Here is a 23,403-nt window from a genome sequence, read left to right as displayed (position 1 = left end):
CCCTGGAGAAGGAAATGGCAACCCAGTCAAATATGCTTGCCTGGGAAATCCCATGGACAGAGGAGCCTGGTGGGCTACAGTCCATGGGGTCGCAAAAGACTTGTACACGACTTAGCGACTAAGCGACAAAGATGTTCTGAAGGCTCTTTTCAAGTAGCCAGGTAGGCTTTGTTAGAATGATGTCACTCTTGACATTCACCATGACTTTATCGTTTATCTTGTTCCCATGCACCCCACCTGGGAGAAGAAAAAGAAGACACCCTTTCCTCTTGTGTGGTCTTCTTGGTATTTATGCCCTCATACCCTTGCCTTGAGTGTAGATTAGACTGAATGCTGCAGAAGTTTTGGGATGTCACTTCTGTGGTTTACAAAACCATTGACTTCCTTCTTGGACACCTGCTCTTTCTTGGATCCTGCGGGGCGCAAGCTGTCATTCTGTGAGCAGTTTTATGGGGAGAACCACATGCTGCAGCAAGAAACTGAGACCCTGAGCCCAAGAGCCTGCAACGAACTGAATCTTGGGAACAACTGTGTGTGAGCTTGTAAGTGGATGCTTCAGTTCCAGCTCAGTCTTGAGATGCCTGCAGACCCAGCTACAGACCTGGAGCCAGAGGTGCCCAGCTAAGATGCTGCTGGATTTTTGACCCACAGAAACTGCTGTTCTCAGTTTCTAAGTTTTGGGGTAATTTGTCATGTAGCGATAAATAATGAATATACCCATCTAACTCAAGATGACAGGCATTTGGGAAACACCATAAAAATGTCCCATGAAGATTGTAGTTTAGTCTCTACTTATGTTCAACTCTTTTGCCACCCCAGGGACTGTAGCCCGCCAGGCTCCTCTGTCCATGGGATTTCCCAGGCAAGAATACTGGAGTGGGTTGCCATTTGTTTCTCCATCTTCCTGACCCGGGGATGGAACCCCAGTCTCCTGCATCGGCAGGCAGATTCTTTACAACTGAGCCACGGGGAAGCCCCCCATGAGGATAGGGCACAATTAATATAACAAAAGGAAAGAATCAGAATTCTGGTTCTAGGGTGGCTACTTGGTCTGAGGCATTCAGTGAGTGGCTCCATATGACACATATATTGATATTTACACATTGTGACCTTTAGCCTTTTTTCTTTTTTTTTTTTTTAATGTGCAACTCTTGGGTGTCTGAGTTTGAAACTCAGCTTAACCTTTGTAGCAATAAAGTGACTACACGGCTTATCATCTTGCCTTGGAGAGAAGAAAACTGGTGAAACCAACATTTCTCACGTTGCTGAAATCTCCAGGCTGGCAGGAACTGAAGGTTCTTTCTCCACCTCGCCTTCTCTAGCCTCAACAGCTGAGTTTTCTGACTACAAGAAAACCACCTTTGATTATATAAAGGTATTAGGAGTTAGGGAAACACTAGGCCTTTTGTTACCAGCAATCTGGAGCGTTTAGGAAGCAAAGCCATGGGGGTGGGGGTAACCCCTGGAAAGTTGGGCGGGTTTTGTGTCGGCTCCGGCCCTGGGGCTTTCATCAAACCTCTGGGAGAGGAATTTCTAGTTTTTTCAAAGTTGGGCCAAACGGACCCCGAAGGCCTAGAAAGCCGCGTCCCTAAGCCCTCAGGGTTTACGACCCCTCCCCCCGATACCCGCGCAGCCGGGGGCGTCCCGGAGGAGGGCGACCCCCGCGGGTCCCAACTTCCCGCCGCTAGGCGAGCGTGGGGGTGGGCGGGGTGGGGGCGGGGTCGGCCGCGCTCCCTTCCCTCCGCTCCCCTCCCCCGCTCTCCCCACCCACTTCCCTTTCCTCGGCTGGGCAGCCCCGCGGGCGCGACCTCTCCGGGCAGTGACGAGCGGGGAGGAGTCCGCCGCCGCCACCGCCGCCACCACCGCGGGGGGAGCCATGCCCCGGCCCCGCCGCGCTCCGAGCCCGCTCCTGGCTGCCCGCCGCCGCTCGGGCCGGCGGAGGGAGTGAGCGGGAGCTGCGGGCGACGAGCCGCCGCCCGGCCCGCGATGTCACCATTGTTCAGCTGGGTGGCCAAGGTAGGCGGCGTCGGGCCGGCGCCCGTTACGGTAGCGGACCGCCCGGGAGCTGGCGTCCCGGCGGGCGTGGCTCGGGGAACCTTGGTAACCGTGGGGCTGCTGGGCGTCCGGGCCGCTGGGGGTCTGCGGCTTGGTGGGGGTGGGATCGGACCGCCGCGAGGGGCGCCCCTTGCTGGGGGACCGCGTCCGGAGAGCGGCCAGCGCGGTCCGGGTCGCTCACCAGGTGGTTCTCATTCATTAGACTTTCTTCCCTGTGGGGAGAAAGAGCCGGGGGCCTCACGCCCATTTCACAGGTGGGGAGAGTGAGGCTCGACACCGGGCGGGTGGGCTTCTGCGGCCCCCAACGCGCCCGGGATTCCCCGCGAGGCGTGTCCAGGCGGCGGGACCTCGCGTGTCAGCCTCCCCTATACAGACAGGTTTGTGCTCGGTTGTCGGGACCGTGCACGGAGGATGCCCGGAGGCTGAACTCGGTGCGCTTAGATGTCTGTCTTTTGTCTTTAACTCCCTGGTTTTCAAGGGCGGGTTTGCGGGGGGTCTGAATTTTAAATCTAAGTTTTTTATTTGAAGTTTTATTTTCAGAACATTGGCGCCTTCAGAATCACTAAGCGTTACAAGTCCAGGCCAATTCCGCTATTCCAAAAATGAAGGGATTGGAGTGGATTTCTAGAGTCCCCACCAGTTTAAGAAGGCAGTGATAGAATAATATCCTCCCGGAGTGCCAGGTGTTGTGTGCTTTGAACGATGCAACTCTTGAAGCCTCTACAGGCCGGCGGGCTAATGGGACACCTTTCTCGAGTCCAGCGGGCTCCTCTCTCTGCCAGCCCCTTCGCAGGGCTGGCTCTTGGTGTATGGCAGGTTGGTTGAGCAATTAAATTAAACTCACTGAGAACCCGTTAGCTGTTCTGTGACCCTTTACAAATAATAGGTGGTGGTACGTCTAGTTATGATGCAGTGCTTTTAGAGTGTTAAAAGTACATTTTTACAAATACCTTTATATGAGGCCGATAGGCTTTGCCTGTCATGTAAGTGATAATAAAATAGAGACGCAGGAACCAGGTAACACTACTTATTAGACAGGTACTATATCTTACTGCCTCCTCTTGCCCACCAGAATCTTCAGTTGCTGAAACACAGCTAGTAGTCAAAGTGAAGTGACTTTCAAACGTGTTTTGAGTCGTTGTGAAGTAGTTTTGTACTGAAGACAAATTAATAATGCCCAGATTTTCTGGCTTGAAGTGATAACTTGTTGGCTTTTCCAAATAATGCTGAAGTTTAAAAATGTCATATGATTTAAAAAGTAATTCAGGGTGTGTTGCCTGAGTATTCTGTTACTCATTCTAGGTTGAGGATTTGAATCTGCTTCTATATTGGGTTGGGCAGAAAAGTTCGTTTTTTGGTGACATCGCATGGAAAAACCCGAACAAACTTTTTGGCCAACCCAATATTACTATACTGTTATACTGTAAGGCCAAAAGGAGTAAGAAAAAAAAAAAAAAAAAAGACTTGTTTTATTCCAAAATCAAGAGGTAAATCTAAAAAAACCTTACTGCTAATACTGTTTTATAGTTTTCTGTACTTTCCTAAAACATACAATATAAGATGCTTTACACTATAGGAGTGTGGTGAACTTTTGTTTATATTGGCCTACAGAGGTGATGATGAAAACGGCAAACCAAAGCCTTATTTAAAAAAAAAAAAAAAATCAAGAATTTTGTAAGGATTGTCAGCTTTCCACAACTGGCAGTACTTTTGAAAAGTTCATGTAAAAAATGAACAGCATGTGACCAACTTGATCTAAGTTGTGAATCATGTTATTCCAAAATTGTTTAAACTACAGAACAATAGCAAACAACTATGAAATGTTTTTGGAGCAAAGTTATCAGCATAATTTTAAGAAATGTTATTCTTTTGTATTTCATTTCTAGGTCTTGTGCTATTGTAAATTGCACCCTATAACTGATTTTTGTAGACTATGTTATTCTGTGAGCACTTTTAGAATATGAAGTTACTGTTTGAAAGTTCATTTCTTGGGGTTATAATTATAAGAATGGCTTTCTATGGAACCTATTTGGTGTTCAGTTAAGAGACAAGTCATTAACACACTTTGCATTATAGACTAGGAAATGTTTTAAAAGTAGAAACGAGGCACAGATACGGTACAGAATGTGCATACTCCCAAAGTGCATTTATGTTAGATTTTAGAATGACCCTTCAAGATCTCACAAATGCACGTGAGCACACACCTCACACAATCGCTTGCACATCTATTAAAAATTCCTAATTTGACCTTTGTAATTTGCAGCCCAACATCTGTTAGCGAAGAAGGGGAATAGATGTCTGTTACTTGGGAGTAGATGTCTGTTACTTGATGCAGGTGGTGACCTGAACTTGAATTTGGTTTTCTTTGGTGATGCATTAATAGTGTGTGAATACTGAACATGTAGAGTGAGTCATTTTATCATGTAAGAATAAAGCCAAAATAGGGAAGAATTTTATTGGAAGAATTTTATTTCAAAGAGATTATCTGTTAAAAGAAAAATTAACATACCTTTTAAATATTAGACATGTCCTGGAGCATTAAGGCAGGTGTGCATTATATTGAAAATGGAGCCAGGTTTATGGAGGTGTGATTTCTTTATTTTATTGTATTTTTTTGAGGTATGATTTCTTGATTAGTCTTTCATCAGGGATACCGGAGTTTTTATGTAGATTACACTGTTAAATAAAAACAAATTTCTCAAGCTCTGTGGTTTTTATATTAAATCCACAGACATCCCTGGCAGTTCTGAGTAATCTGTTGAGTATTTCTGTGTGTCCACTTCCCTGTTTGTGAAGACTAACAGCAACAGAACTGCCAGATAATTTTCTGAACTTCCTTGGATCTCTACTGCCTATAAAAACGATGGCTAAGATTACTGCTAGTATCTCAAATTAGTGGATTTAAAATGTACATGTCAATTTGTCAGATAAAATAGAAAATGGGAGCTAAATATAGCCAAATTTGCTGTTTTCAAATCCAAGTCGAGTTTCATGTAGCTCATGCCTTGTATTAAGCTATTCTCCAATGCTTCTGTATATATTCAGCAGATACTTAGTGAGTGCCATCTGTGTACCAGGCACTCACTATTCATGCCCTGGAGGAGTTAGCTCATTTTGCACTAAAAGTTTATCTTTTAAAAAGTGTACACACTGACGCTTTGTAATATTTAAAAATATATTAGGAAAGGAGTCCTTTTGTAAATTCATACTCAAGCACTAATATATATTTTATGTAAAACCAGGCTTTTTCGTATTTTGACCTTGCTTAGAACCTGGGTTTATAGCCATTATTCATTCAACAAGTTAACAAATGTATTCAACACAGATCTAGTTATTAAGCACCTGAGGACCTGAGATTGAGCAGTGAACAGGCACACCAGGCCCCTGTTTTCATGACTCAAATTCTAGACAGGAGAGACAGCAGTGAAGGAAACAAATAAATAACTGTAATAATTGCAGATGGTGGTGAGTGTTAGGAAGGAAAGTTAATAAGGTGGTTTGGTGGGGAGTGCCTGGGGCTGAGGTGGCATTTCACCTGAGTGGGTAATAGGTCCCTAAAGAAGTACCAGGAAGAGGGGCCAGCAGGGAACAAGGCCTGTAGGTGGGCCTGGTAGAGCAGCAGGAGGAAGGCAGGTGATGCATGAGAGAGCTGGGTCCTGAGTCAGGAAGGGCTGATGTGGGCCAGACTGTAGAAAGTTCCAGGGTGCTGTGCAGGGGTTGCTTCTAAGTGCTGTGGGTGTGAAAGCTAGGAGTGATATCTGCTTTGGGAAGCCGAGGGGACCGCTTAAGAGGCTGGTGTGGTTCAGGAGGTGGTAGTGATGCCTTGGATATGTAATTATTCTCTATCTTCTGGAATGACTGTGACCCAGTGTCTGAGATTGGTGCAAATGACTGAGTAGAAAATTGCTTCTGTATTGAATACAAGCACAATTTGTTCTTTGCTCAGCTGCTGCTAACCACAGCTTGCAGGCACAGTTGGGTCCTGGCATTGGGCTTATTTACTTACCTTTGAGGTTTCCTGCAGACTGGATCAGCCCACCTTGGGTGCCTCTGACCAGTTGGACTTGCTCTTCTGTTAACTGGTGCACAGTGGCCTTTCTGTAAGGTGAGACTCTGACTATAGCTAGTATATAGGTGGCAGTATTGCTGTCTTGCTTAAAGTCAGCCTGATGTTGGTTTGTTGCTGAGATTGTGTCCTAGGTTGAGATGGAAAATTTTAAAAGATGTATTACCATATTTTCTTGTCTGTAGATTTAAATTACTTTTAATTAGTGCATATTTGAGTCTAATGAAGAGGGAAGAACTTGTCATAGCCAAACCACTCCTTGAATTTGAAAAATTTGCTGCCTCTGCTAAGCAGAACTGGTATGGCCCCCATCAAGCTCCTGTGGGGGTGTTTGAGCAGTGGTGGCTACAGCCTCTCTCTGTGCTTGGGGAGCTCTGGTTACTGAGAATGACAATAATTTGGGCACAGGTTGATTTTACAATGAGAGAAGGGAGAAAAGCAGGGATAGAAACCCCATCTAATCCACAACGAAACACTGCCTGGAGCAGATCTCATAATGAGAAAGAAAGTAAATTATAGTTTGTTCTCCTAGATAGATTGCCTAATCCAATCTTAGCCTTAAATGTGCCTCTGCTCTAATCTTCCATTTCAGACCATCTGAGTCCTTTTGATGGTGATGCCTTCCCTGAAGCATCTCTGATTACTCATTCATTCATTCATTGGATGAGCATACTGAACTGGATAGAAAATAACTACAGGAGCTCCTCTGGCAGGGGAGGGTAGACATCAGCCAGCTGTGCTGTGCCATGGGAGAGCAGGGAGGGGCTCCTGCCCCCTCCTGAAGGCGCCCAAGGGGGAGGTAGCCAGGAAGCTCAGGGGTGCAAAGTGGTTGGGGTAGCATGCTCAGAGGCATGCAGGCATGTTACAGGAGCCTCAGTGACAGGCTGTTTGTCAGGCGGGCAGGAAATCTGCTATAGGGAGTAGCAGAGGGAGAGATGAACAGATGTGCGGGGCCCAGGATGTGCATGGCATACAGACCCCTTCAGAGGAGTTGGCGTTTTACCTGCGATAGTGGGAACCATTAGAGACCAAAACTGACTAGTCCCCAGACTCTTGTAGCTGTGTGGTCTAGTCTGTGTATCTTGCATTGCAGTTATTTAAGTATTTTATCTTCTTAACCTGTACACTCTGTGAAAACAGAGGTGGTGTTGTCAAGTATACCAGTGTGTGCAAATCAGTTGGGCATCTTGTTGAAATGTATTAAATAGTTCTGCTTTAGCAGGTCTGGGATGGAACTCAAGATTCTGCATTTCCAACAAGCTTCTCACAGGTGATGATGCTGATACTGCCCGTCTGGGGACCACATTTTGAGTAGGAAGGTTCTCAATTTAAATATTTCCTTTTATACCTACTATTAGACATAGGAATTGCTCGTATTTTTTGAAACAAATGCTGTGACTTCAGAATAGTCACGTGTATATGGGAGGACAATAGTGGAAATAGTGTTCTATGAAATAAGACTTAAAAAAACTCAGCAACTTTGAAATTGGGTGTCTGGAGAACAAGAGTGGAAGGAAAAATTTGCATTGCATACTCTTGCACCTTTTAAAAATTTTGAACATTTTACATATGAACTCTTCAGTTTATTATTTTTTTTCATTTTTGGCCGCACCCCACAGCTTGTAGAATCTTAGCTCCCTGACCAGGCATTGAACCCACACTGTCATCAGTGAGAGTGTGGCATCCTAACCTTTGGACTTCTGGGGAAATCCCTGTTCAGTTTATTAAATTAAAAAAATACTTTGATGACCTTTCCTCTTTTTCAGTATATTTAACTTCGCCCCAAATACCATTAGGATAATATAATAAACTAGGCATCAAATTGTTATTGAAAAGTAGATTCAAATCTCCTGCTTTGTTTTTTTGGATAGATTTATTTTTTGAGCAATTTTAAGTTCATGGCAATATTGAGCAGAAGATACAGTTCCCACACATGCAACAGCCTCCCCTGTTATCAGTATCCCTAATCAGTGTGGTACATTTGTCACAATTGATGAACTTGCATTGATACATCATTATCACCCAAAGTCCATAGTTTACACTGTGGTTCATTATTAGGGTTGTACATTCCATGCATTTGGATAAGTGTGTAATCGCATGTATCTGTAATATCACAATGAATAGTTTCACTGCCCTAAAAATTCTCTGTAGAATGCTTTTCATCCCTTCTTCCAGCCCCTGGAAACTGCCAATCTTTATAGTTTTGCCTTTTCCAAAATGTCGTATAATTGGAATCATAAAAGTATGCATTCTTTTCAGATTGGCTTCCTTCGCTTAGTAATGTACATGTAAGTTTCTTCAGGGTCTTTCATGGCTTGATCATTCATTTCTTAGTACTGAATAATATCTCATTGTCTGGATGTATCAGTTTATTTGTCTACAGAAGGACCTCTCAGTTGCTTCCAAGTTTTGGCAGTTATGAATAAGCTGCTATAAACATCTTTGTGTCATTTTTTGTATGGACATACGCTTTCAGCTTTTTTTGGGTAAACATCAGGGAGAAGGAGTGTGGGATCATATGGTGAGAGTAAGTTTAGTTTTCTAAGAAGCTGCCAAACTGTTCTCCAGAGTGGCCATACCATTTTGCATTGCATTCCCACCAGCAGTGAGTGAGAGTTCCTTTTACTCCACATCCTTGTCAGTATTGCCAGTGTTCCAGATTGTGGCCATTCCAATAGATGTGTAATAATATCTCTTTGTTGCTTTAATTTGCATTTCCCTATTGATACATGATGTGGAACCCTTTCTTTCTTTTGATAACTTTTAAGGAGTAGAAATAATAGTCTTTTTGAATTTTATTTCATAATATACATTGGTATTCAGGAACATTTATAAAAGTTACAGAAAAGCAAAAAAATTTATTCGGTTCTATTTGTGTCTCTAGACTTAAGTACCTTTCTGTTATTATTTCTGTTACCTCTGTATTTGCTTTTGAAAGATTGATGAATTAGCAATCTACACTACTTTGTTAGATTTATTAGAAAAATGTGATAAAAAAATATCCTTCGTTATCGTGCACTTTGGTACTTCTGCAGAGTATTTTTTGTCTGTTACATGTTGCGATGGAATTAGACTCACAGGCCTTGTTCACTTTGAGCTGGGCTGAGCCTTTTTCATCTGTAAAATTAATAATGTGTTTTGTATTTATCTGTATCTCTTTTTTATAGGTCTTATTTTAAAATGGAATGTCAAATTTTGCATAAGAAATTATGAAGACTGTCTGCAAATGTAAAATATTTAAAATGTGGTTGAGTTTGTAGTTCATGGTTTTTGTGAATGCGTGGTGGTAGGTGCCGTGGATACAGAGGAGGTAGGACACAGGCTTAACCTTTGAGCAGCTTGCAGTTTAGCAGGGAGAGGACGCCTGTGAAGATAGTGTGATAATACAGATATGCACAGGGAGTCAGGGAGACTTTAGAAGAGAGGATATCTGAACTAAGTCTTTAAAGAAACATGATTGAGTTGTAGGTCATTGATGTGATGGATTATGAAAAAAGTTAGGATATACTCTTGGTAGTTTTCCATCGTATTTTAGTATTTGTCAGGGCTGCTCTCTAACTCTGTTTGCTTTGCTTTTGAGACCAGTGATTTCTTTGTAACCTTAAGGAAGACAGGTCCCATTAAGTAAATTACCCAGATACCAGGAGATTCAGAATTAAGAGTGACTCTCCTCTTTCATCCCAGCACACCCTAGCGCATGGACACACCTATTGATAATTGTGGTATGGTGGTCATTCTGGTTATACTGGAATGGAATGCCATTTTCTCTTTTCTACATGAGGAAACTGAGACCCAGGGCTCCATTTGAACAAGGTGACTTTATTTGAACAAGATCACATATCTTGTTATGGTAGAACTTAAACTCAAGGTCCTGGATCCCTGGGTTTTTTGCACACTTTGTTAATGTCCTGCTGATTTGTTTGTACTTTCCTCTCTAAATTATTTTACTAAAATCAAAAGTATGCATGTCTATCAGTAGATTGTCATTGAGAATATTTTAGTTAGCTACCTGAGTGTATGCATGTGCATTTCAGAGTAGATCAAGGGGCCTGCAAGGAAATAGGCAAAGAAAAGAAGCATAAATTGAGTAGTCTGTTGAGGTGGATGGAGATTCTCTAACATATGAAAGAGTGTCATTGGCGTAGATGTTCAAGAGCCTGGGAGGCTTGACCAGTTCTGTGAACTTTGTACAGGAAGAAACCAGGTTCTGATTATTTGAAGAGAGTGGAAGTTGCCAGAGTTCAGTGAGGTGACGTATCTCCCAGTCCTGGGCTCCCACTACCAAGAGGGCGTCCTGTGGTAGACGAGGAGGTGGGTATGCTATAGCTCTTCTCCTCCAGTAAGAAAGAGTGGGTTTTCTCAGAGAAGCATCACTTACAGAGTAGATTTATAACATTAGTGCAGCCATAGGAAGGAAGAGATGATTACATTTCTGAGCAGTTAATATGTGCTAGCTATTGTGTTGGGAGTAGTCAGCTTCCAGGGAATCCTGGAAGTAGTGGTATTATTCCTTCTTTCCTCCTTGTTGGGAAAAGTGTATGAAGAAACTGAATTCAGAGAAGTTAGGCAGTTTGTCATAGCTATTGAGATTACTGGAAAGTGCTCTTTATGTTACGAATTATTCCAGAGCTTCCTGCCATAGTGGCATCTCCTCCAGCCAGCAACAGGACACCAGACAGGAAGCTGAAGGTGTGGCTTGGAGGCCCAGGTTTGCTGGTGTTGCTATTTAGCCTTGGCTCAATGCCATGGGAATGGTAACCTCTGCTCTGCTGCCAACCGTGCAGTTCTGCTTGGGTGTCACATGAGATGAGGTGAGTGAATGTACACTGTCGAGCACTCTTTAGAGTGGGCTGGTCCAGGCAGTGGGGTGGATGGAGTCATATGTTTCCATTGAATTTGACTCATACATCAGAGTTGTACTTCCCTGGGCCTTGACCTTTGGTCTCATAGGACATCGTGTTGAATGATCTCAGTGATTGTTCTAAGTTTGAAATATCTCTTGTTACTGCAAGTCAGGGCGGTCATCTTAGACTGTCTACCTCTGATAAGGAAGAGAGGGCCTCTGGACCCACTGGCCTGGATGGATCTCCTCTCCATCTGTTCCCAGTGGAGGTGCCACCTTGGACACTTAAGTTCTCTTAAAGCATGAATGTGTTCATCTTCAAAATGGGGCTAAGAGCCATCTTCCAGGCTGTTGAGGATTTATCCCCATAAGATACTTAGAACAACGTCTGGCTCAGATCAAGCACTTACTGAGTGTGAGGCATCACCATCATCTTCTTCATTGCATTTAGAGATGGAGATGACCTTCACAGTTGCTTATTAGTTCCGTTCCCTTTTCTGAAAGATGAAAACATTGGGTCCTCCAGAGATGAGGTGGTTTCCCTGAAGTGACAGCTGAGATTAAAGCAAGGTGTTCTGACTCAGACCAGAGCTCTTTGCATCACTGGGTACTCAACCTTGGTATCAAGGGTTTTTTGTTTTTTTTTTCTGTTGTTTTGTCACATTCTGCATGAATTAAACATAAGTCCTGATTCACTTGTGCAGAACAAGATCATAATGCTTTTTAGGTCACAAGTCATTTAGCTTTAATAAGGGAATAACAGGGCAGAGAAAATTAGACTGGCCTCTGCCACCAGCCACTTCTGTGACCTGATCCAGGGGGACAATTGTGCCTTGACTTCCCCTTCCCTAAAATAGAGGTAGGGAGCAGCTGTGCCACCCTTTCTGAAGTCCTTTTCTTGTCTAAAAATACTGTAAAGAATTCCTTCATTGCCAGTGCTGTTTCAAGTTCAGAAAATAGTGTGCCCCCCAAAAATATCGATTCTCCAATTTTGGAAAAACTTTAAAAATGGGAAGGAAGTTTATTTGTTTAGCAGAATTCATAATTGTAGGCAGATAAGAATCAGCCAAATGGTATTTTGCGGAAGTTCTTTTCACAGGGTGGACCCAGAGGAAATCAGTCATTAGGTGAAAATAAATCCTAAGATCTTTGAGACAATATTTGCTTAGGGACATTTTGCACAGGTCTATTATGATGGTCTCTATTGTGTCAGGTTTTTTGCTTTCTTACACATGTAAGTTTCCAGATTTGAAATATTAAAGCTTTGATTGTATAATGTGACTTCAGAAGTGCAAACCGAAAACCTGCATATGAGTAATGAGTTCGTGACTCTTTGTGTTTTGATTATTACTAAATGGGTCGTGTAATGAACATGAAGTTTGCTAGTGCTTTTGGTATGGTCAGAACCCTTTTATAGTTCTAAAAATAGCCGTAGTACTGTTCCTGCATTTGAAGAGGAATGAAGGGAGTACATGAGAATGTCAAGTACGCTGGAGTCTCAGTGACGGCGAATCACGCAGTTTTAGTGTAACTGAAAGAGCATTGATAGTTCCAGGGTGTGATTTTACCAATTCTATAGTGCTTAGACTACTTGAGATGTAATCTCTGGGTTTTTTGCCCCAGAGCAAGAGATCACTGTGCTAGACCACCAAAGCATACGATTTCTGTATTAATTATTTTGCAGTTACCACACTATTCGGGGAGTCCTGTGGTATTTCCAGACATTCTTGGCCAAGAAATCCAGCTTTTTTTTCAAGTTCAGTGTCAGTCAGCACACACTGATGGTGTGTCTTCTCTGAACCTGGCACTTGGGACACAGATGCCAGGATGAGAAAGATGTAATTCCTGGCTCTCAGAGGGGAGGGTGGGTGGGTCTGTGCACAGAAGTCTCACAATCAAGTGGGCTGGGGCTGGGGCTCTCAACACATGAGTAGCCTTCTGGTCCATGGAGGTCATAATTTTCAAAATGCAGTAAATCCTACTTGACAGTGTCACTGTTGACTTTAATCAGCAGGCATAGTCAGAACCGGTCGTACACATCTTAAATATTGTCCCTCCCGACAGGAGCCAGAGATGTGGTTTGGATGTAGGTGTTATGAAAGCCTGCAGTGTCCTGAAGCACCTCTCTCAGCAGGTTTTCAGGGCTCTGTAGATCTAACAATTTTTTTGGCTTTAACCCTGATTGAATAAACAGAGGCTGTAGAGTACAACTGGCTCCTCTCTGTAGGGGCAAGGTGAGTCTGCTCTCAGGTCCTTGGGGCAGACCCCAAGCTGGGCGCCAGAGCTTTCACATCCACATAGTCTTAGTGGTTAAACTGGAAAGTGCAGCCAGCGGGGCTTGTGAGTCTTTTAGGGGAAATCCCCAAGTTACTGGAAATGTGGGCACTGTGCCTTTTTTTTTTTTTTTTTTTTAATTTGGTGGGCTTAGAAGTTTAGTCTAATGAAGACATTTCAAGCCGAGGTATTTATTTCATCTTTTTTTTAAAAGCAAATCATGGGGACCTGGTGTGGTCTAGGGAAAAAGCCCTGAAGGGAGAGAGGTCAGCTCTGTCTAGCCCAGCCTGTGACCGGATGCCTGTCATTCCAGGCCCCTGGGGCTTCGTTTCCTGAGAAAATGAACAGATGAAATGAGTGGTCTGAGAGTCCCATCCAGGGGTGAGCGGGAGTGCTTGGATGGAAGAAGCAGCTCGAGTGAGCAAAGGCATGTAGGCGGACTTCCAAATGAGCAAAGGCCAGGGACGTGTGTGGGTGGAGCTGTGACCCTCCCTGCCCACCGAGCTCGGCCTGCTGGAGCGTTCATGCCCCGGTGTGGAGGCTCTGCGGGTCAGGCTGGGGGGGTCAGTGTTATGGTAGACGTTGGAGAGAAGCCCTGGACAGTTGGTTGAGTGAAAGAGGAGGCTGCCAGTGGAGAGTGTGGGAGGGGAGTACTGCTAGAAGCCAGAGGCAGGGCTGGGGGAAGGATGAGGGTCTTGCTGTGGTCTGAGTTAAGTATAGGCCTAGACCAGTGCTTGAGGGTTTTTTTAGCCAAAACTAGGTTTTGGCACCTAGTGAGAGAGACTGTATCCTGATGGCTTACTGAAAAATGGAGAAAGAGAGAAGAGTAGAGGGCACTTTGCAGGTTTTCAAACCAGTTGCCCGGAAAGCAGTTGGGAAACAAGGAAATGAGAGAGACCTGTTTTAGGGCAAAGAGAATGAGCTTGATTTGGATGTTTTAAGGTCAGCGTGCCCAAAGTCTGGGCAATTCTCAGAGAGGTGATTAGAAACTTGAGTCAAACTTGTTTCACCAAAAAATAAAAATAAAAATAAAAAAAAGTTGAGTCAAGTTTAGGAAAGAGTTCAGGGTTATGCTAAAGTATCTTTGTTCACCTTGGGGGAGTGGGTGAGGTTCCTGGAGAGAGAGTAGAGAGAAAAGCAGAACATAATAGTTTTCTCTGAGATGCCTGAAATGGAGGTGTCTTTTACTGTTCCAGTCTTTAGACTGTACTAGTCTAAAGGAGGGGATTACGTCAACAAAATTTCTTCACCTTTTCCCTCCCTGTGGGGCTTGTTTTTCTCCTCTTTGTAAATCAAGATGAAATCCCACATTCGAAAATGTCTTTTGGATTCAGAGACTGTAGTTCCTGCTTGGTAGGTGGAATGATTGTTCCTTTATCATGGATCAATCTGTGGTAGGTCAGGCTGGGAAGCTTCTCAACACATATTAGCTGTCCCCTTGGCACGAGAGAAACAACAAAGCCTCGAACACATTCCTAGCAGCAGCTCTTGGCTGGCACATCTACGCCTTTATCTCTTGTCAGCCTTGGTTTCAGTGTTGGTTCTCTAGGAATGTTCCTGATTGAGTGAAGTTTCAGTCAGTAGAGGAGCCTGGTGGGGTGCAGGCAGGGAGGAGGAACTACTCTGTCCGATTCTAGCCGGGGGAAGTGCTGCTTTGGGGGCGCCTGGAGTAGGTGGTCCTGGTGCCTGTCTGTAAGGGGGCCCTAGGCTCTGAACCCTGAAGCCGTGCTCCCATCCCTTCCAGGAGGCTCAGCACCCCAAGATGCCCCCACCCTTCAACACTTGAGCAGAGCTCTCTCTCACTGTGTCTCACCTTGAAGCCCATGTTTTTTCCCTTCGACCTACTTGCTAAGGCAGTGGCATGTATTCTGTTTTTCTGCCTGAGCTGTAAGCTCATGGCTTGGTCCCCCAGGCTCTATTCATGGATTTGCAGGCACCTTGCCATTCTTACTGGCTCTGCTTTTAAGGTCTTCTGAAACTGAAACTTGCTGTGTGGCCTGATGAGCGGGATGGATGGTGGGGCCGTGGCCTCTTTAATGTCAGGATAACATTTCTTCTATTGTCATGAGTTTTTTGTTCTTTTTTCCTTCTTCTGGTATCCAGGCTGTTCTGTTGGTTTATCCTAGGCTTACAGTCAACTGAAATCTTTAAATCTTTTTCACATGAACTTTTGGCATGCTGTATCTACCTCGTGGGTACCTACCCAGTTGAGGGTTTTTTTCAACTTACGTAAATGTTTTATACATATCACCACATTCCTGATATTGGGATTTAAAATATATATATATTTTCCTTCGATTAGCCAATTTGTTTGTATAGTAGGATTTTGAAACTAGAAGTGATTTAAAGAGAACTGCGGTTTATTCACTTCAGTGTGACACATGAGTAGCTGGACTTGAGAAAACTGCCAGTGGTTGGTTTCTTGGACAAGATCAGATTTTCTTTCTCACAAACCAAAAGGGTTAGTGGGTTAGGAAGGAGGAGAAACATTAGCTGAGGGCTGGGGCTGGTTAGGAATTGACACTTGAAGAACTTCATTCTACCTGCAGCTTTACACAGTTCATATTTGTCTTGTGTACATGTTTGGGATTGATTTCCTTCATCTCTAAATTGAGGAAGAAAGTATTTGCCACTTAATTCTGCTTAAAAAAAATTTTTTTTTAATATGAGTATAGTTGATTTACAATGTGTTAGTTTCAGGTGTCCTACAAAGTGAATCAGTTATGCATACACATATATCCACTCTCATTAAGATTCTTTTCCCATGCAGGCCACTACAGAGTATTGAGTAGAGTTCCCTGTGTTGTTCAGTTGCTCAGTCTTGTCTCACTTGTTGCAATGCCATGCATGGACTGTAGCACTCCAGGCTCCTCTATCCTCCAGTATCTCCCGGAGTTTGCTCAAATTCATGTTTATTGAGCTGGTGATGGGGTGATGGTATCTAACCGTCTCATCCTCTGCCACCTCTTTCTCCTTTTGCATTCAAACTTTCCCAGCTTTAGGATATTTTCCAGTGAGTCCGCTCTTTGCATAAGGTGGCCAAAAACTGTTGCTGGAGCTTCAGTATCAGTCCTTCCAATGAAATCCAGGGTTGATTTCCCTTAGGATTGACTGGTTTGATCTCCTTGCTCTCCAGGGAACTTTAAAAAGTCTTCTTTAGCACCACAGTTCCAAAGCGTCAGTTCTTCATTGCTCAGCCTTTTTTATGGTCCAGCTCTCACATTCATATATCACTACTGGAAAAACCATACCTTTGACTAACAGTAGGTCCTTATTAGTTTAGTTATCTATTTTATGTATAATAGTGTATATATTGTCAATTCCAGTCTTTCAGTGTTACCTCTTTAACTCTACCTTTGAGCTATCCTGTGCTAGGATACAGTCTGAGTTTTTAAAACATTTACTGAAGTTGTCTAACATAACTTCTGAGAAAAATCAAGGACCAGCTAATAGTATTGTTATTGTTACACTTGGTAAACATAAAATATGTTAGATGGGAAATATATAATAAGGTCAGTTCTAATTAATATCCTTTACTGGCCAAAGTTCTAATGTGCCTATTGATCAGGGTTAAAGAAATGGGATGGCCCCTTGGTGAGTATAGTCAATTTCAAGAAGAGGACTGAGATGATATGCTAGAAAAGTCCTGTTTCTACCACTCATCTGAATGAAGTTCAAAATTCTTGAATATATGTGATAGGTTTTGCTCAAGAATGCCATTAATGCTGTAAGAGCTAATGTGGTAGAGAATTTAAGAACTATAAATAATATGACTTATAATTAATATTTATAAGTCATACCAGAACCCCTTCTGGCAGTTGAGTCTGGCAATCACGCATTAGTAAGTTTAAATTTCTGACGTGCTCCTGGAAACTAGCATGGATCTCACAGATGCGGGTGACAGGGCTGTGATTGGGCGGCCAGGTATGTGTGTTGTGTGCATGTTACACACTGCACGAGGGCATCCAGCCCACAGGGCAAGCAGAGCCTGAGGTCCAGCCCACACTTGTGTGTACCAAAGTCTGCCGTCCGTAGGTTTTTGTCTCTGAGGTAGGGGGTAGACAGGGGTTTTTGGCTTTCAGTAAGTTGAACAAAAGCGCTATGCAGAGGATAGCCCTATGCTATAAATTATTTTGTGTTTAAAGAAATTAATATTGATATTGTCGAGGTGGTTCCATACTGTATCCACAAGTGTTGTAATTTGAATTACATTGATTTTACTGCAAGTCCTCCGAAGTAGCACAGCTATCTGGTTAAGAGGGCTAATGGTTTATCTAAACCCAAATTTGAACTGTCAGCGTCATTAAACAGGCCAGTTCTTACTTTAGCATAGTTTTTATCTTAAATAATTGCCTATGCATATAAAAAGGCGGTCTTTTGAATATTGTTTGTTTTTAGTTCCTATGGATGTGGAAGTTTAGTTTTTAGATTGTATCTCATGACTTAAGTTTTGTTCTGTGGTGAAACATTTGGGGGCACTTTAGAAATGTATGCCAAAATTGTACATTGAAAATAACTATCACATATTTAAAATGAAGAGGCTTTTTTTTCCTCCAAAGAATTTTGTCCCTGGAAGGCTTTATCTAATGCAATTAGACAGTAACCTTTAAATTTTCTTAAAGTTTGAGAAAAATGTACTCTTTTAAAAATTAACCTTTTTTTGAAGTTGCAAAAGCAATGTACGTAAATATAGAACAATAATATGTTGATAAGCAAAAATAACAAACCACCTTATTTCTGCTACCCAGAGATAACCATGGGCAGTTCCTTCCAGATCTTTTTTGGTGATAAGCACTGTTTAAAATTGCATCTCTTTTGCTGAAAATAAGTAGAAGAAATAACAGCTCTTCACATATACATACTTTAAAAAAAATCTGTCAGAATTAAAAAAAAAAATCTGTCAGAATTTCGGCCCAGAATGGACTGGGTGAATGAGGAGGCAACTTGTTCTCTGGGGTGCAGCACATGCTACCTGCACAATTTCCACCTTTCCTTCAGAAATAAAGTCTCTTTGAAAAGAGATGTCGTATGACTGAATAGTGAATTCTAATTTGTTTTCAAATGTCTGGGGTTTTTGTTTTTTTTTTGTTTTTGTTTTTGTGGGTGGTTCTACCACCTGCCAGTCAACTCCCACACCCAGTGAATTACTGATACTCCCCTTTTTACCTTCCCTGCTGCTGCTGCTGCTAAGTCGCTTCTGTCCTGTCCGACTCTGTGCGACCCCATAGACGGCAGCCCACCAGGCTCCCCCGTCCCTGGGATTCTCCAGGCAAGAACACTGGAGTGGGTTGCCATTTCCTTCTCCAATGCATGAAAGTGAAAAGTGAAAGTGAAGTTGCTCAGTTGTGTCCGACTCCTAGCGACCCCATGGACTTCAGCCTACCAGACTCCTCCGTCCATGGGATTTGCCAGGCAAGAGTACTGGAGTGGGGTGCCATTACCTTCCCTAGTGTGCTTTATTTTACCTCATTTTTTTCTCTCCATTTGTATTGCCTCCGCCCTAGCTGACGTTTCTTCCTGCTCAGAGGCTACATTTTCAATGGGCTCATTTACTCAGTCTGATGTGAGGAACAGAGCCAGGCCCTGGGGTGACAAGGCCCTCGCCTCTGGGACTGAGCCTCTGCGTGGGGGTGAGGGCAGGTAACGAAGGCATTTCCACTTCAACATCCTTTTGCGCACCATCTTCCTCCTGTTACTTTGTCCGTCAAACCCACTCTGTCCACAGCAGCCCCATGATCTGTTGGAAACTGCTGGCCCAGCCTCACCTGTTCGTTCTCCAGGTGTGAGCTGGGCGGGAGCGCTCCCTCTGTGGCTCTCCCCACCAGCCCCGATTCCTTGGAGGAGCCTCTCCTCTGGTCCTCCCCTCCCCTCCCGGGGAGCTGAGGTCAATGCAACTCCTGTGGCCTCCAGCTCCTGGTTTCCTAAAAAGTACTGCATTTCTGGCCCCACTTAGACGGTCACATTCATTGATAGCCCCAGTGCCCAGCACTTATCCAGAAGAGTCTGTGCTTCTGTGAAATGGAAATAGTGGGGTTTTCCTCAGAGGGTTGGTGTGAAGATTCAGTGAGAGAATCTGTGTGAAGCACAGTGGGCTTCCAGAAGTACAATATTAAACTACTCGATCCAGTGAAGGTCTCAGAAGTTCAGCTTTTCCCTTGATAGTGTTTGTGTGATTATATGAAATGTTGGTGTCACACTTTCTTTACCAGATAATAGGTAAGATTTGAAAACAGTCATTTTGTTGTTTGTCTTTCATTTTAACCTATACAGTTTTCTTTCCTGACATTGGTGTATTTTCAAGTAAATATATTTAAATTGGGGGATTCCCAGGGGACTCAGTGGTAAAGAACTTGCCTGCCAGTACAGGAAATGCAAGAGACAAGGGTTCAATCTCTGGGTTGGGAAGATCCCCTGGAGGAGGTAATGGCAGCTCACTCCAGTATTCCTGCCTGGAGAATCCCATGGACGGAGGAGCGTGGTGGACTACAGTCCTTAGGGTCACAAATAGTTGGACATGACTGAGTGACTGAATACACACATATTTAAATTGAGGTTTATTAGGTTACATTATATACTTTATACTTTAAGGTGGAGAAACAGAAAAAAGCTATTCATTTGCCTCTTTAAAGTCTTTGTGTTTAGTAAACACTGATACGGGCCTGCAGGGCCCACAGAAATGAACCAAACAACACCCTGTTCCCAGCCCAAAGTGTTAGGGCTGTGACCTGTATACCAGGGGGCCAGGCCCGTGGGAGTGGAGGTGATTGGACTGGGCCTGGAAGAATCAGCAGATGCTAGTAGAGAGTTGATGGAAGAACATTCTAGAGTAAAGCCTCCCCTGCTTGCTTGCAGTGTCAAATGTGAGCTGCAATCTAAATGACAGTTTCTTGAAATAAGGATTTAAAGGTATTTGTCATATTTTTCTACTCTCATTGGCAGGGATAACTTGAAGCTGAAGTAAAAAATTATTTTCATCTGTTTTTGTATATTAGACAAAATTGTCATAATCAAGGACTAGCTAGGCGGTGTATCACATCAAACTAAAATTGAGTCTTTGTAACATTTGAAAAGAGTTCTAATGTTTTTATATTGATGAAGTATTTGCATTATGTAGAAATTAATTCCATAACTCTAATGGACACTTGGAGTTTTAACCCATTTAGATTTTGCTTCCCTTCTTGACTGCATCGTAACATTGTAATTTCCCTTTGTAGACTTGGATGGTTATGGCTTCTGGTGTAGCTTTCCCATTTACAGCTAGACTTACGTTTGCACTGGAATGGTGCAGTGGCTTTGTTTTATTATTCATATATACAATATATTCACACCGTGGTCCCAAGAGAGATGGCTGGTGGTGATCTTATGTTTAACTGTAGCTGTTCCTATCCCCCACCCTGCCTGCTTCGTTTAGTCCAAGGATCCTTATCCTGAAATCGGAGGATGGAAGTTGGGGGTGGGGGGAGGTTCATGAGCTTGGACAGAAGAAAAATTCACCTTTGTTTCCACTAATCTCTAACTGCAGTTTAACATCTTCAGTTATGAGTTTTCACCCTCCCGCCTCCCATTAGCACTGGCAACTCCTATGACAATAACACCAATGAAATCAGTTATTTTCATATTGTATTATAGTTGTTACACATTTTTCAAAAATACCAAATATGCTCATCATTACTTTGAATTACAGTAGTTATACGATTTGCCACTGGACCTAGTTAAGTATGGTGAGAAGCACATAATACTATGTCATAATTATTTGGATAATTCCCTTTTGGTGTAATTCTTTTGTTTTGTCTTGTGTTCTGTTTTATGGCATTTAAAAATCTTACTCTGAGAAGGGTCTGTAGGATTTTGTCAGAGGGAGTGTGTGACACTATGAGTTTAGGAGCTTCTGCTTCGGTTCCTGGGGTGCATTTCAAAGCATGCCAGCATCTGTTTTGGGAGGACTGGTGGGAAGGTGGGGTATGTAATTAAAAGCTGAGATACCGTCTCTCATTCCCACAGCCTTGTCTGTTGCTCTAAGCTATACTAGCACGGAGCTTTTCACAGCCTCAGTAGGTCTTGTGGTCGTTGTAATATATGCTCACCACAAAAAAGAAAGTGTTAAAGTACATTCTCTATCGCCTTTGAAAAAATACAGTAAATGATTCCTATCCAAAAATGGTTAAAATAAAAATAGCTTAAGCGCTTAAAGGGGCAGCCCTCAGCTGTCTAGAAAAATCTTTTAATCCAAAAGGATTTAGTCTCTGTTTCTGGTTTGCTATTTTTACAGCATTCGTTCCTTCTGCAAATATTTGTTGCATGCATACTATGCACAGGCATTGTGTTGGAGATCCTACAGGTTTATCATGGTTTCTCTTCTAAGGTCTACTTGAGATATTTCTTATCACTTAAAAACCTTGAAATCACTAAATTTTCATTTTCAATTGCAGTCACGCGTACATTGAGCAAACTTATTGAATACTTGCTCTGTGCCAGGCACTGTCCTGGACACTTCAGGCTCTAACAGTGAGCAAAATAGACAGTAATTCCGCTCTCTTAGAGCTGTCATTCAAGCATTTCGGTGTTTTATGCTCTGAAGTTTATGGGGCTGTCCTGAATGTGCTACGGAACTGCCTGCCACTCTCAGACATACGTCGTTTTGTAAGGTAGTGGTTTTCACTCTGTTCCTGTGGGCCTTGTGACCCCTCAGTGCTGGCAGAAGGAAGGAGAAGGGATGTCCTTCCCCAGCTCCGTTTGAATCAGAGCTTTGCTATTCTTAGGTATTTGGGATTGCTGGCAAGTTGGGAGTGGGGTGTGATGGGGGGAAGTTCTCTTGCCTATGGAATGTTTGGAAATTTGGTCACATTTCCAAAAAATGTGATTGGCATTATCTGTGGCTAGCTGATACACAATAAATTTTTGTCATTTATTACCAGTTCTGTACTGAAAGGAAGTTGGAATAATAGCAAGCTCATTGCCTGCAGTTGCTGTTACTTTAATTGAGAGTTGACCTTTTCATTAGTTGGCAAATGTGAAGGTCACAGATGGCATTTGTTGGAAGCTAATGTGTGGTAGGTTACACTAACAACTTTCACATTGTTTAATTTTCTCCTCAAAACAGCCTGCGAGGTAGGATGCTGAGTTCTAAGAAGCTGGATGTCTTGCTCACACTGGCAAGATTTTGGAGCTTATTTTGGCATTCCCATTCCAGAATTGCCTGCAGGATCTGTCATTGCAGTAGATTCATGGCTTCAGCTGGGGCAGGCCTTAGGGCTGACCTTGTCTATCTTTTTGAAGGTTATTCTGTTTCCGTTTTGCTCCCAGATAGGCTGTCTCCTCTTTCTTCCTCTGAATGGAATGTTTCTCTCTGACTTAAAAAGCAATACTGGGTTCATTCTCATCTCTCCTGATTACCTTCCCGCCTCTCCCCATATGTACACAAACACTTCATGCTCTTGACACAAGTAGGGGTCTCGGCAATGGATGCAAAGTTTGGGATGCTCATCGCACATTTGCCAGAATAGCTTCTGATGGGGCCAGAGTTCATGACAGCTAGTGTGAGATTAATTGAAATTGGATCCTGAAGAGATTATTATTATTTGTTGTTGTTGTTATTTCCATTGTGTAGTGATGGGGAGGGAGATGGTTCTAGAATGGGTTGACCGTATGCCCATGATGTGACCGTATGCCCATGATGATAAATACAGAACACTGTGATCCACACCCCTCCTTTTTTTTTTTTTTGATTTAAGTAGAGGAAATCACCATTTAGTGTATGCAAGAAACCACAGGTAAGAAAAAAATGTTGACTGTGACATTTCTGGGCTTGGGATTATAGGCAATTTTAAGTTTTCTGTATTTTTCTTTTATGTGGATATTTATTAAGCTTGTTATCGGAAATGAAAGATGACTAAAGAATACATTCTGCTGCTGTGTTTTAGAAGGAGGCTGAATTATTGAAAAGTGGGAAGGCAGTTAGTACTTGCTGCTTCTTGGTTCTGGAGGTTGGCCCTTTCCTATTAAGGCAAGCTGCCACAGACCGGCTTGTTCCTGGCTCAGACCCAGGAGGAAGGCCCTGACCTTGGCCCTGGAAGGTAGTCAGAGGCAGGGGATAGGTGCCCCTCATTTCTGTCCCTTCTGCCTAGCAGCTGTCAGCCTGCACTGTCTTAGTCATAACCGCGCTTGG

The 23,403-nt window shown here is 43.1% G+C and overlaps 1 protein-coding gene across 11 annotated transcripts in view; it reads left to right on the top strand.

Annotated features, from left to right (window-relative positions):
* Positions 1-23,403, top strand: part of TBC1D1 (TBC1 domain family member 1) — a 224,205-nt gene that overhangs the window by 75,913 nt on the left and 124,889 nt on the right. For 8 of the 11 annotated variants that reach the window (XM_044945996.1, XM_044945991.1, XM_044945995.1 and 5 more), the window contains exon 1: positions 1,429-2,016. The exons of 2 other annotated variants lie outside the window; for them this stretch is intronic. In XM_044945996.1, the coding sequence (XP_044801931.1) occupies positions 1,444-2,016 (573 nt within the window). In that variant the 5' untranslated portion in view covers positions 1,429-1,443. Of the gene's footprint in view, positions 1-1,206; positions 1,376-1,428; positions 2,017-23,403 lie in introns of those variants that run through there. One more of the 11 variants, XM_044945999.1, reaches the window with a different exon arrangement.

The sequence above is a fragment of the Bubalus bubalis genome, chromosome 7 (genome assembly GCF_019923935.1).
Source record: "Bubalus bubalis isolate 160015118507 breed Murrah chromosome 7, NDDB_SH_1, whole genome shotgun sequence".
Classification (NCBI taxonomy): Eukaryota; Metazoa; Chordata; class Mammalia; order Artiodactyla; family Bovidae; genus Bubalus; species Bubalus bubalis.
This window is presented reverse-complemented; position numbering and strand designations above follow the sequence as displayed.